The 13424-nt window shown below is 40.9% G+C and overlaps 1 protein-coding gene across 9 annotated transcripts in view; it reads left to right on the plus strand.

The window, feature by feature from the left end:
- MPHOSPH9 (M-phase phosphoprotein 9) overlaps nucleotides 1-13424 on the plus strand; it is a 45703-nt gene that overhangs the window by 20649 nt on the left and 11630 nt on the right. For all 9 annotated transcript variants that reach the window (XM_079956483.1, XM_079956482.1, XM_079956487.1 and 6 more), the window contains 8 exons: nucleotides 7-100; nucleotides 1991-2094; nucleotides 5965-6087; nucleotides 7154-7593; nucleotides 9801-9956; nucleotides 10501-10588; nucleotides 11762-11977; nucleotides 12850-12897. In XM_079956483.1, the coding sequence (XP_079812609.1) occupies nucleotides 7-100; nucleotides 1991-2094; nucleotides 5965-6087; nucleotides 7154-7593; nucleotides 9801-9956; nucleotides 10501-10588; nucleotides 11762-11977; nucleotides 12850-12897 (1269 nt within the window). The remainder of the gene's footprint in view (nucleotides 1-6; nucleotides 101-1990; nucleotides 2095-5964; nucleotides 6088-7153; nucleotides 7594-9800; nucleotides 9957-10500; nucleotides 10589-11761; nucleotides 11978-12849; nucleotides 12898-13424) is intronic.

A 13424-nucleotide genomic window follows, 5' to 3' on the forward strand; every position in this document is an offset into this window, starting at 1 on the left:
TTGTAGACTAATCCTACTGCAGCTGTTCCATCATCATCTTACACTTTTTACCTCAATGAACAAAACGGAAGCCAAATGTCTTTCAGTTCTGGTACTTCAGGTATAGTTAATTGCTTTCTATTTTGCTTTTGTTGTTACTATTTCAAAATTGCAACTAAATGTAAATTGTGTTGTGACCGATTTTGTGTCTGTTTCTCCTTATTTTTGGTGACTCTGTATGTTGCAGTTTGGTAAGATTAAGAACACAGTCCCAAAAATAAACCCTATACCAGGGGTTGTCAACCTGCTAGGTGGGCGGAAGGGGGTTCTACAACACAAGCTGAATCCTCCTTCCATCAAGCACTGGTGGGTGGTAAGGAAATTTTACCATAAAGAAAGATGCATTAGTGGACAGTAGGTATAAAAGCATTGACTACCCTTGCCCTATACAGTCAGCTTGTAACTTGTGCATTTATAATTTAATAATTTCAACTTTATGCTGTTGATGGCTGGCTGGTTGAAATGGCACAAATTAAAGCACAGATAACGGAGAACGTTTTGCTCAGGGTTTTCCTGGGAACATCCCAGAGCCCTGTAAGCAAGGTGGAGAGCATGAAGGTGGGAAGAAGACCTGTTTGGTGTGCTGGCTGTGGAAGATAAGGTTGCTTGCATGGGGGCAGTTCCACGGAGATGGTTTGACTAGACGTCCTTTTGCATATATGTGCCATCTCTGGAACAAAAGCCCCACGCAAGGTGCAAGTTGACTGTACCCACTTACCCAGCAGCAAGCACCCTTGAACTAGGTGGGATGTACTTCTGAACAGATATGTATAGGATTGTACTGTAAGGCACTATGCTGCTATTTTTCTGCTTTTAATAAATATCAATATGATAAACAATGTTGTTCTCTTGAAAGTCCCCTTGTAAGAGCTTGGCCTGATTTTGGTTTTAATAATAAAAACTTTACCCCTTAAACATTGGGAAAGAAGCATATCTCCTACTATATCTGCCAGGGATTGACATAATTTGGTCCATAGTAACTGTGATTAAGCTAACATATGACAAATGTATACATATAAATCAGCATAACAGGTTTATGGGGAAATGGGTATTTTTTTGTAATGTTCTTGAATTTTCAATGATAATGTTCAATCTTATGCTTCTTTCAACTTGCTGTAATAGTATTTCTTTATGCTATTTGTTTTTGGTTTATTTTGTTTATAAATAAAATACACACTGGGTTGTAAAACACCTGAATCCATTGATTCAAGTCCTATCTTCCAGAGCAGAAGAATACAAGCTTGCTCCATGTGACAGCCTCTTTACCAGGCTCAACATACACAGTTCCCTCAGCCATTCCTCATAAGGCTTGGTTTCCTGACCCTTCATCATCTTGGTGGCCCTCCTCTGCACACCTTCCAAATAGTAAAACTGGCAAACGACTTTATTTTGCCCCAAGCACAATAAGCTTGGGAGAGTAGGATCAGAGAAAAAACCTGAAGAATGCCAATTGTTTTTAAAATGTAATCCTTTTATTATAGAATTTATGCCCCATTTTCATAGCAAACGGCTTTGATGTTGCTTCTCATGTTGCAAATGTCAGTGAAAAGTGCAAGGAGGCCAACTGTTTTTTATTCAGATTCAATGAACTAGTGTTGCTGTTTAAATCAGGATAAGGAAGGACTGATTTAGATGGAGATAATGTTGAAATATGGTTAAGGACAAATATTCTCATTACATTCTCAGCACTAGTTTCCCCAGAGTTCTCTGCAATATTAATACATTATCTTTAGCATTATTTCATGTCAAACCCTATTACTGCTAAAGCTCTGAAGCATAACATTTCAGACATGAGTTTTTCATAATGTTGCGAATTTGCACCCGTAATGTGAAAATCAAAAAAAGTAATGTCAGGCTTCACAGCTCTTTTCTATACAGAAGTAAACTTTGATGTATAAACTTTGACTCGATGGCCCTTGTGGTCTCTTCCAACTCTATGATTCCATTTCAGGATTGACATACTGGAAACTAGATGAGAAGGAAACGTACCATACTTTGCCTGAGAACTTCAGAAATGAATTTAGTGCGTTTGCAACAAAGATGTCCTCGGACCAGGTATCTTTTGTGTAGTGTTTGCTTTAGTAGTTTAATGGATGTTAGAATGCTTTTCCCCTGTTCAGCCACTGTTGCTGTTTGGATCGGTTGGCAGGCATTTGCTGCACAGCCAGTTTATTTAGGGGAGCTGAGAAACAGGCCCCTTTTCTCTCTCCTATTGCTTTAAGGATCTAGGGCACGGGTGTCAAACACAAGGCCCGCGGGCCGAATCCAGCCCGCCAGACCTCGTCATGTGGCCCGTGTACCCGGCGGCGGCTGCCAGCCTTCACCTTTTATTCCCGCTTTTTTTTTTTTACACAAGAAAGCCGCCTCTTCAGCGCATGCGCGGCAGCCTACAAGCCAGAGAACGTCTGCCCTCTAGCGGCGCTGGCCGTTCTACACAGGAAACCTCCACTTTACATGCATTCAGGAAACCTCCACCGGCCCTTTGAGGGTGACCAAACTGCTGATGCGGCCCCCGATGAATTTGAGTTTGACACCCCTGATCTAGGGCATTTGAGAAAGTGGACCGTTGTTCAAGTGGTTGTGGATGGGTGGGTTTGAATTATCTGCTGCAGGGTTAAGGATTGTTTTCAGTAAGAGACATTTGACTCAGGCCCAAAGGCAGGATAAATACAAAAGACTAGGGCCCTGTGGGACTTGACATCTTTCCGCAAGGCCTGCAAGACAGAGGCCTTTGGCCAAGGCACAGTCTGACCCCCCTCCTTTGGTAATCCTCTAGCCCAATGGTTGCCATTAATTTGATTTTGAATTGATTTTAAAATGAATTGATTTTAGAGTGCTGTGTTACTTTTATTGTTAGCCGCTCTGAGTCCGGCTGGGGAGAGTGGAATATAAATAAAATATTATTATTAAAAAGCAAATGGCTATGGTTCATAATTGGGTTCATTAGCTGTTGCTATTTTCTTGGACAGCCTTAATGATCCTGTCTGTTTCTAGCAGTTAACACAGGAACAGTTTTTGTGTGCTTTCTTAGCCACCTCCTGAAGCTTTTATTTAGTGTTCATAACTGATAGGTTCTGATAAATGTGACTAATCATTTTATTATTTTTTACTCAGAACTGCCATAGGAGTTGGAAAATAAAAATGGATATACTTGTGTAGAGTGACTAGGGAGGTGAATGAAGGGGAATGAGAGAGGAGAACTATCCATGTAGCAACTCAGGAGTGTTGAAAAAGGTGGCAGGGAGACAATACAGGACAGGAGAAGGCGAGACATGGCCTTAGCAAAAGGGTTTCAAGACCTTCAGGGCTCATTTAAAATGAATATACAGTGGTGCCTCGCAAGACGAAAAGAATCCGTTCCGCGAGTCTCTTCGTCTAGCGGTTTTTTCGTCTTGCGAAGCAAGCCCATTGACGGCTTAGCGGCTTAGCGGATCAGCTGATAAGCGGCTTAGCGGCTTAGAAAAAGGGGGGAAAGGGAAAAAAAGTCGGAAAAACTCGCAAGACATTCTGTCTTGCGAAGCAAGCCCTTAGGGAAATTCGTTTTGCGAAGCGCCTCCAAAACGGAAAACCCTTTTGTCTAGCGGGTTTTCCGTCTTGCGAGGCGTTCGTCTTGCGGGGCACCACTGTATTGTCTCCAGTAGCTCTTGTGCCAAGCTTCTAATTCTAATTCTTTGCTATAAGTTTGCTGTTGCAAATTGTATCTGTTGACAGAAATGGATGGTTTCTGAAGTTCTGTTTCATGAGACTTTGATGCACCTTTCTTAAAAACTAAGCAAATCTATGATAAAAAGAGGCAGAAAACATGAAAGGAAATGCTTTCAAATAATTGAATTCTGGCTACAGCAGATAATAATAGCTGACCTTTAAAAAATTCTGAAGGCCTTGTCATTTCTGTGATTTAAAGTATTATTATGTTTACCTAGATGGATAAATTTCAGTGCTAAGAAAAGAGTCATAATTTCCCTTTTTCCCTTTTCAGCCAATCATGCCTTGGAACAGTGGTTTTCACTTAGCAGTTTGCTTCTGTCATTCTAATCCTGCATATATGGAAAAGGAATAAATAAAATAAATAGCAAGTGTAGGATGGCTGGTCCATATCAGGACGGGGGTGGGGGTGGAGATTATTACATCTTTTCTATACCCCCGAGGACTTATTCCAGATCAGTCTCCCCTTTGCCTCCCATTTACTTCAAGAATTGTATGAATGGCTTTTTAAATTACATGATCAGTGCCTCCTTTGGTTTGGCCCTGTTTAAAGTTATGCTTGCCTCTTCTTGATTTATTATCACTCCTTGTTTTTAAAAAGAAACTATACAACAAGTACTTGAGTTGCTGAGCTCTGCTTTCCTTTTGAGCAGAATTTGCTGCACTATCAACCAAAAGCATTATGTACCCTTTTTTAAAAAAAACCCCCAGATAAAATAGGAGAAAACTGCTTTTGCTAAAACTGAATGAAACTGGCCTGAACCAGGGATCCTTGACATTTACATATGCTCCATGCCTGTAGCTAGACTTTTTGTAGGGGATTGGGCTGGAGGAATATGAAAGTACCAAGGAGTGGGGCATCGTAAGTCAATACAAAACAATAGAAACCTGATTGTGGGGGGCCCTTATGTTGTACTGTTGATTGATTGATTACAGCAATCCAAGCAAATCAAAGTATCCTTGCACTTACTGTCCAGAACACTAGGAGGCAGAAACAGTTTTATGTCTTACTAAGAATCGAGGTAGAATCTGCTTTTTTGTACATCTCCATAAATGAAAGGGCTACAGCAGAAGTAGCCAACGTTGTGCCCTTCAGTTGTTGTTGGGATTCCTAGCTCCAGCCCCAGGCAACATGGCCTAATTGTCAGGGATGATGGGAGCTGTAGTCCAGCAATATCCAGAAGGTGTTATGTGAGCTACTCCTAGGCTATAGGTTTATTCCCTTTATTTATTTATTAAAGTTGACAGTTCCAGGAAAGGTCTTGGAAAATTTCCAAGATTTTATTCAGCTTTTAGAGTATTTTTTTAAATTGCTCACTGATGTGCTTGCTACCCTGGGCACCTTCAGTGGGAAAGACAGAATATAAACTGAAATAATAATAATAATAATAATAATAATAATAATAATAATAATAATTTTATCATTAATTTACAACAGCCCACCCCTTTTTTGGCTATGTTCTCATAGAATTACTGTGGGCACATACTTTCCCATTTCCCTAAAGTAGGAGGAGCCTACTCATGGCCCTAAAGGTACCGGTAAGTCATAATCAGAAATAAATAATGGTTTACCTTGAACAAGCAGCATGCTAGGGCCAACACCTCAATTGTGCCTACTTTGTGTCTCCTTTTATTGCATGAGAAAAGAAACTATGAAGTGACTAGCTTAGCATTGTGTACGATCCCTTATTCTTGGTTTGTTAGGAAACTAACTTAAGTGAGCGTTCACACGTAACAGTAAGCCAGGCCCTCTGCGGCTTGTTTCCACTCTTTGAAAGGGGGGGAGTAAAGCAGGCACGATTGAGCAGCATGCATTAGTATGCTGCTTGTTCATGGTAAACCAAGATTTATTTCAGACTTTGATTTAACATCATATGTATCTAGAGCTGTTGGTATGAATGGGCAGGCACATAAAATAGCTGTGTGTGTGTGTTTAGGTTTGCAATTGATTGTTCTTAAAGGTTTTTAATGTAAGTTGCTTTGAGTCACTTTGTGAGAAAAGCACATGACAAATACAGCAACAATAAATTAATAATTATTATATTAATAACATAACAATAATACTTTAGACCGCACATTGGAACTTGAATTGGCACTACTGTGTTCACTTCCCCTTCCCCTTCCCCAAATGTTTAAGTTCACTTTGGCATCTTTGCATTAAATATGATGGGTGTTTGGTATTATTTTAAACAAATCTTAATTACTTTATTTTTTTTTTAGTTGTCTTCTGGTGATGAGATGAAGCCATCATCCTTAAAGGAAATTTATCATAAGAAACAAAGGGAATGTAAACAGTTTGTAGACTGGAACCTTTCCCCCTCACAATCAACTCACCCTCCTGAGGTAATTGTTTGTATTTCAGCGCCATATGTTGGATTGGAAGCCTTCCATGCTTCCTCACACTTAAGATTCTCTCTCTCTCTCTCTCTCTCTGCGTGTGTGTGTGTGTGTGTGTGTGTGTGTATGTATGTATGTATGTATGTATATAAAGATATCACCCTTTTCTTTGACAAAACTCATCTGTTCCAGACTCCAAAATATAGTGAAGTACTCCCTTGACACAAGCCCAATAATTAGATCTTTGCAAAGTGTATACATACCTAACGTATTTTTCGCTCCATAAGGCACACCTACTTTTTTTGGGGGGGGGGGAATTCAAGGGAAAAAAATATGCGGCTCTTGGGGGCTTTTGCGGGAGGTGGGGGAAGTGAGAGAGCCTCGCTCTGTCCCTTCCCCCATCTCCCGCAAAATCCAGGGATAGTCTTGCGAAGCCTCCTCGGCAGCGGGATGAAGGCTCCCCGCTGCCCTGCGGAGGCTTTGCGGGCTACCCCAGAGCTGCTCAGGAGCTTGTCGGGGCTGGCGGGGGAAGCCCGGGTTTTCCCCAGCCCCAAAGAGCAGGTCAGGGATGGCAGGGGAAGCCCGGCCCCCTCCCCCCAGCCCCAGGGACCACACATTCGGCCCCTAAGACGCACAGACATTTCCCCTTAGATTTTAAGAGGGGGAAAGTGCGTCTTATGGAGCGAAACATACGGTATACACACACACATACACCCCTGTGCTATTGATCACAAAATCAGATGGTTCTTTGTTCCTTATTAAATCAGGAACACACAACAATGGGGGGGGGCGTTGTCAATAATTTCACCTTCCACACTTAACAAAACATGGCAAGAAATGAGCAGCTTAACTTTCAAGCAGAAGCTGCAAGCTTAAATGCAGCTCACAGATTTAAGTAACTAACATTGTTCTCTCCCGAGCTATGCACATACTATTATGAAATTACAGCTGTAACTTATCTCTTAAAAATTTCAAAAGCTTCCTGTTTTTTATATCAAAATGAAAGCTGCTTCACCAGATGGTTGACCGCAGATATTTTTCAATTCTAATCACTGTGATCTTTGTTTCCCAGATCCTGACCCTCGACCCAACATTGCACATGAAACCTGGCCATCAGAATCCAGGACCGCCTCCGCCCTCCTACGGGACACATGACAGGGTTATGTTTTCTCCAGACTCTATGGCAGATCCTCCTTTTTTCATGCATTCAGACTCCGATTCATTGTCTCACATAAGCACAGTAACATCACCTCTGTCTCCTGGGTCTCCAAAATACACTCTGAGTGCAACAGCTTTGCACAGTGACCCCTGGAATACTTGCATGTTCCAGAATGAAACTAACGCCAGCAGTTCTTGTCATCCAAGCAATGAGTTCTTAAACACCGAAGAGGATGACAACTTGACACTCACGCCATCTTCAGCTGCCCACTCCCAGCCTCCATCTGCCAGTAATAGTTTGCCGGAATACAATATTTCAGTGACATGCATGGAAGATCCTGTGGTATTCTCCAAGTAAGGCTGATGTCAGTAAGAATGTTGACCTTTAAATAAGCATTGCAGTATTCAGTACAGTGGTACCTCGGGTTACATATGCTTCAAGTTATATACGCTTCAGGTTACAGACTCCGCTAACCCAGAAATAGTACCTTGGGTTAAGAACTTTTCTTCAGGATGAGAACAGAAATCGTGCTCCGGCGGCGTGGCAGCAGCAGGAGGCCCCATTAGCTAAAGTGGTGCTTCAGGTTAAGAACGGACCTCCGGAACAAATTAAGTACTTAACTCGAGGCACCACTGTAATTTGAAATGTCTGCTTACTTTCCTTTCCTGAAGCCTTCCTTTGAGTTAAATGAAAATACTAAGCATTATTACAGGCCTGAAAGCAGTCACTTCTGGCGGCCTGGGATGAGTTTGAATTGGAGTCAGGTGACCAGGCCACAAAACCTGGCGAAACTTTCTTTAGAGATCAAATATTATAGTAAACATTTGGGGGGGGGGCTAGAAAACATGTAGCTTATCTATTTTTCTACATTTATATTCAACTGTTCTTCCATCATGGAACCCCAAGTGGCATACTTGTGGTTCACAGGAGGTCTCATGACGTCTTTCTGCAAAGTGCTAAAGTCTTATGTGCCTTCAGACCACGCCCGGTAACTTATTCTAAATTTATTTGCAAGGCTTGAGTTTCAGTTTTGTGGAAAGTGACTAACTTGGATTCAGGCTGGATTATGTCATTTGAGGAGATCTTAGACTAAGGACCAGACTAGACATGATGCCAACAGACCTGCCTGTTTAGAACACAGGGAAACGTGGACAAAGGGAGCTGAGCTATGTCCCTTCTGGATACTTGGAACTTACTTGGGGAGTTAAACTGGGAGGAGGTGGGTTAGCACTCGTCATCTGTGCCACCTTTTTGCTCTAAACACCACTCACTCCCCTATCTATTTTACACATGATTGGGCAGACCTGGATTTAAATGAACAAGTCTTCTGCTATCATGCCTGTTTTAACCAATTAAAAAAGCACACCTACCACCCTGCAGGTGAGCTACACCTTAAAAATATATGTAAGAATGGCTCAGAATGTTCATAATCAAAAGCAGCCTAGGGAACTGCAATTTTGAGTGGAAATTGGGGGTGCATTGCCTTTTCCTCACTGGCTGTCATTCCTCAGAACCCTCACAAGGTATTTTTCCCAATAGTGATTTTCAGATTGCAGTTTTTTCTTAAGTAGCAACCTCCCCGGGCTGTCTTTCAGATTTATTTTTTTATTAGAATATATTTTGCCCCGATTCACCAAACGTTTGCAGCAAGGGAAGCCCAGTTGAAGTGTCTTTTGCTTACAGACTACAAGAAAACTTCAAAATACTTTGTATTGTACTTCAAAGAAGGAAATGCATTTGCTTCAATTGAAAGCTTTGCTACTTAGCAGAAAAAGCAGTATCTGTGCAATTGGAAATACAGGCTGTTCTTTTTACTGAGACTTGCAGTCTCAATTTGTGCAGTGTGTGGTTCAATCCCAGGTTCAATCTCCAGCATTTTTAGATAGAGCTGGACGAAAGCCCTGGCTAAAATCCTGGAGAGCCGCTTGCAGACAGTGTAGAGAATACTGAACTAGATGCACCAGTTGGTCTGACATCTTCCTATGACATGGCAGATTTGCTTTTTATGTAGCAGGACTCTTTCTTTGGTTCTTATGCATAGGAAAAAGAAAGAAATAAACTCTTGGTTTGTGACTACCATTCTTACATGAAAAATCTGAGAACCAGAGACTAGAAATTGAAGCATTTGGTTTTGCTTTATATTGTCATTGGATTGCACAGATATTCCAGCCGTGGTACTTAATTTGGAGAGTTAGTTCAGAATGTCTGAGCTTGAACGAGACTCTGGCTTGTTTGCCTTGAACAGTAGAGCTTCCCACATCTTCGGCTATATCAAGATGCTTTTTAACTTCTCTTTTTCAAAAAAGGCTTGCCATGTACCATGGGGACACTACTGTTCAAGAAACACTCATCAAAGCTTCTGTATTCAGAACTAGTTGTACACATGCCCTGTTACACAAGTGCTTTGGTGGGGAAAATCACTTGGCATCTGTTTGTGGAGGCAAATTTCAGTAGCTGTAGTTCACCATCTGTGGAAAACACGTGCCAGGATGGTCATTTTCTGTCTCTAAAAAATAGTGTTGCAAATGCATTATGACATATTTTTAATCTTAAAAAACAGGATTAGGCAGAATTTGAGAGAAAAACATGCCCGGCATATTGCTGATCTACGAGCTTATTATGATTCAGAAATTCAAAGCTTAAAACAGCAGCTGGAGGCAAGCCATAAACCTCATTCAGAAGACTTTGAGAAGATCAATCAAAATCTTACTGACAGGTAATAGAGCTGCTTGGAACAATGTGCATACTTCTCAGCCCCCCCCCCTCTCTGTGTGTGTGTGTGTCTGTCTGTCTGTCTCTCTGTCTCCGTCTCCTTTCAAAATTGTTGTTTCCTGGAGCAACTCTTTCTGTATATTGCTTCCTTCACTTTTAAGATCTAGGGCACAGATATTGATGGCTACATGAAAATACATAATGTGGAATCTTTGAGATGCCCGTTAATTAGGGGTGAGTTTTAGACAGAGAAAAGAGATAAATGCTGTTATTCACATACAGAATTCCTCTAGCACGAATCTTCAAGGTAACTTGTTTATGCTGCTTAGCTGGAAGTGGAACTATTTCTTCAATGTTTGTTGTACATGCCACTTTTGAAAAGAAGACTATTGTAGCTTTAGAAACTAGCTATACAGTGCTTGGGTTCAAATCATTTTCAAATGCAGTTTTGGTCACACTCTCATAGCCTAGTTAGGCAACTCAGCTAAAAATACTGAAAAATCTTGTTTTCATTTCTATCATTTTCATGGCTTTATTTTCATTTTTAGATGTGACCACTTACAGGCAGCATTGGATAAAGCTAATAATCGCATGAGAGCACTTGAAGATAAAAATAGCACTCTGGAAACAGAAGTGGTAAGTGCATGTCATGAGTCAAATTGAGCTCAGTTATATAGAAAGATTACCAAGTGAGACGATACAAGTCTGATCTGTCAGCCCTCTGAGCTGTATGTTTTTATGCTGGAACTTGGGAGTCCTTATCTGGCACAAGTCAGCAGTTCTTGTAGAGATGCCTCCTTTCCCTGGGGACTCCTTGATTCCCTACTAGAATCCTAGTTATTAGGTTTGGCTTTAAATAAATAAATAAATAATCAGTCAGTCAATCTTGCCTTTCACCAGAAAGCTTCTTATTTGCAATATAAGCACTAAAATATAATTGATAATAAACCTTAATACAACCCATTACGACTTAAAGTGTGGATAATTTTATTATTTCTAAAGCACTTAATGTTTTTCTAGGTGCTGTATAAAGACTAAAAATGGCCCAGGCCCCAGACTTTCATTCTAAAAGGTTTGATAGAAAAGAAAAGCAATACAGTGGTACCTCGGGTTACAGACGCTTCAGGTTACAGACTCTGCTAACCCAGAAATAGTACCTCAGGTTAAGAACTTTGCTTCAGAATGAGAACAGAAATAGCACAGTGGTGGCACAGCCGCAGCGGGAGGCCCCATTAGCTAAAGTGGTACCTCAGGTTAAGAACAGTTTCAGGTTAAGAACGGACCTCCAGAATGAATTAAGTTCTTAACCCGAGGTACCACTGTATGGGGAGGGAAGAGAAGAAACAAGTAGAATGAAAATGCAACTATTTCTTAATGCCCATGTGGAATAGCAACTCAGGAGATTTTCCTGGGAGAGGAACCCAATGGTTGTTGGTCCCAGCTGACCCACCATGGTACATAGAGGGAGGACTGCAGTGTCTCCTTGTGGCGCCTGTGAGCTTACATGTGGGAAAAAACAGGGACACAGCTCTGTTGGGCCCTGTGTGAGCTCTCTGCAGACGATGTATCTACCCTCTACTGGATCAGGTCTGTTAGTATGTTGTGTTTATATCCACTGCATGTTAACTGGTATCTCTCCTAAAGCTTGCAAGCAATAATAAAAATGAGAACATGTTTTGTCTGAATCTTATATCTTGTGTCTCAAAACATTATATTCCTTAGCTTTGGTTCTCCTTCTGTTTTCAAAGTAGGCTTCTGTTTTCTGTTTATGCGTGTACCTGTCTGATACTTGGTCTTCTTTTGTTTCAGACAGACTGGAAAGAGCGCTTCTGTGCTGTCAGCAATACCACCAAGGCCTTGCAGGAACGTATTGAAGAAATGCGCACCAGTGGTAAAGAGAAAGATAACACCATCAGCCGCCTGAAGAGGAGGCTTAAAGATCTAGAAGAAGCATTTGAAAAAGCCTACAAGCTCTCAGATAATAAAGATGCCAAGTTAAAGGAAGAAAATAAAATGTTCCAAAATGTAGGTTGGAAAAAACAGGGTAACTTGGATGCTTGAGTAAATTCAGCTGAGCAATCCATTTGTGAGGTCAGATGAGAGCCCCACTGTAATCAAGCAGCTGCTTGAATGAACCTCTAATTGAGATGATATTCCTGGAACTTTGTAATAGGAACCACTTTCTGGACACTGCAGATTTGGCTAGCCCTTAATGGAAATGTCTCCTTACTTGTATTACAATTGTCTCTACTAAAACAATAGTACCTTTGTGGTACGCAGCTTTTAACAAAGAAATTGTGACTTCTAAAGGCATTGGGAGAAGCATTTTTTTATTCTGTTTAATTCCAGATGGCTAAGTGTTGATATTCAGCAGCTGGGGAGGCAGATCTTTGGTGTCTCTGCCTACTCAGTTTCTTTTCTGTCTCTAGCAGCTAAATAGATGTGCTGTCTTAGTTCACACTCTGTATTTCTGGTATTTCTAAACTAATTTTAGGTTCCTCCTTGGGGTATTTTTTTTTTTTTAGAACAACTAGGGGTAGGCTGAAATTCATCAAAAAGTTGAGGGAATTTGTTTCAATTCTGTTTTGTTGGACATGCCTGATAATGGAAGTGAGTAAAGCTTAGTAGGTTATCTGTATAGCTCTGCAGTTGTTGAAATCTGTAGTCTTGAGGAATTTTCTCTAATGTTAGAGGGGAGCAGATCATTAGTATTCATATTCACCACAAAGGTAACATCCTTGCCTATTTGAACATTTGCTGTTATTTTTAGGAGGGCAGCGTTCTTGCCCAAGCGTCTTGATCCTATCCACCCAAAACATTTTCTTTCTATGATGTCTGTTTCAAAGTATAATCACTAACTGAGGGAGGAAAATGTAATTACTTTTATTTCTTTGTAGCTTTTAGGAGAATATGAATCCCTTGGGAAGGAGCATGAAAGAGTAAAGGTGAGAAGCAAATTCACTTGGTACCAAATTTTTATTCTATGGAATTTTCTGTCTATTTAAATAGAGAGGACCAAAAGCTGGAGGGTTTTTCAAGGGCTGAAGTCTTATGCAGGGAAGTCTGTTTGGAAGAAAGCCTTACTGAGTTCAGTGGGATGTACACTCTCTAGATTATTGCCTTAAATTCATAAGGGACATCTTCCAGATGTGCATTGTACTCTCAACAGAAACTGACACATTAAGGAGGGAGGGTGAATTATTATTTTTTACTCCTCAGAATTCAGCCTTTCTGCAAGACATTTTAACTATATCAGAAATGATAACTACCCAGTGGTCACTAATCCAGCCATAAATAGAATTTGTTGTGCACCAAGCTTCTTATTCATTTAGCCATATTGTGCAGATTATAGCGTCTCTCAGCTGAGAGAGCAGCAGGGAGCTAGATAGGCCTGCCCTGAAGGTGCTTAGCACCAGAGAATCATTTAGGAAGACAGATTGCTTCAGCAAGTGAACATGGCTGCATGTAGGAA

This window comes from Podarcis cretensis (assembly GCF_951804945.1).
Source record: "Podarcis cretensis genome assembly, chromosome: 16".
Lineage (NCBI taxonomy): Eukaryota > Metazoa > Chordata > Lepidosauria > Squamata > Lacertidae > Podarcis > Podarcis cretensis.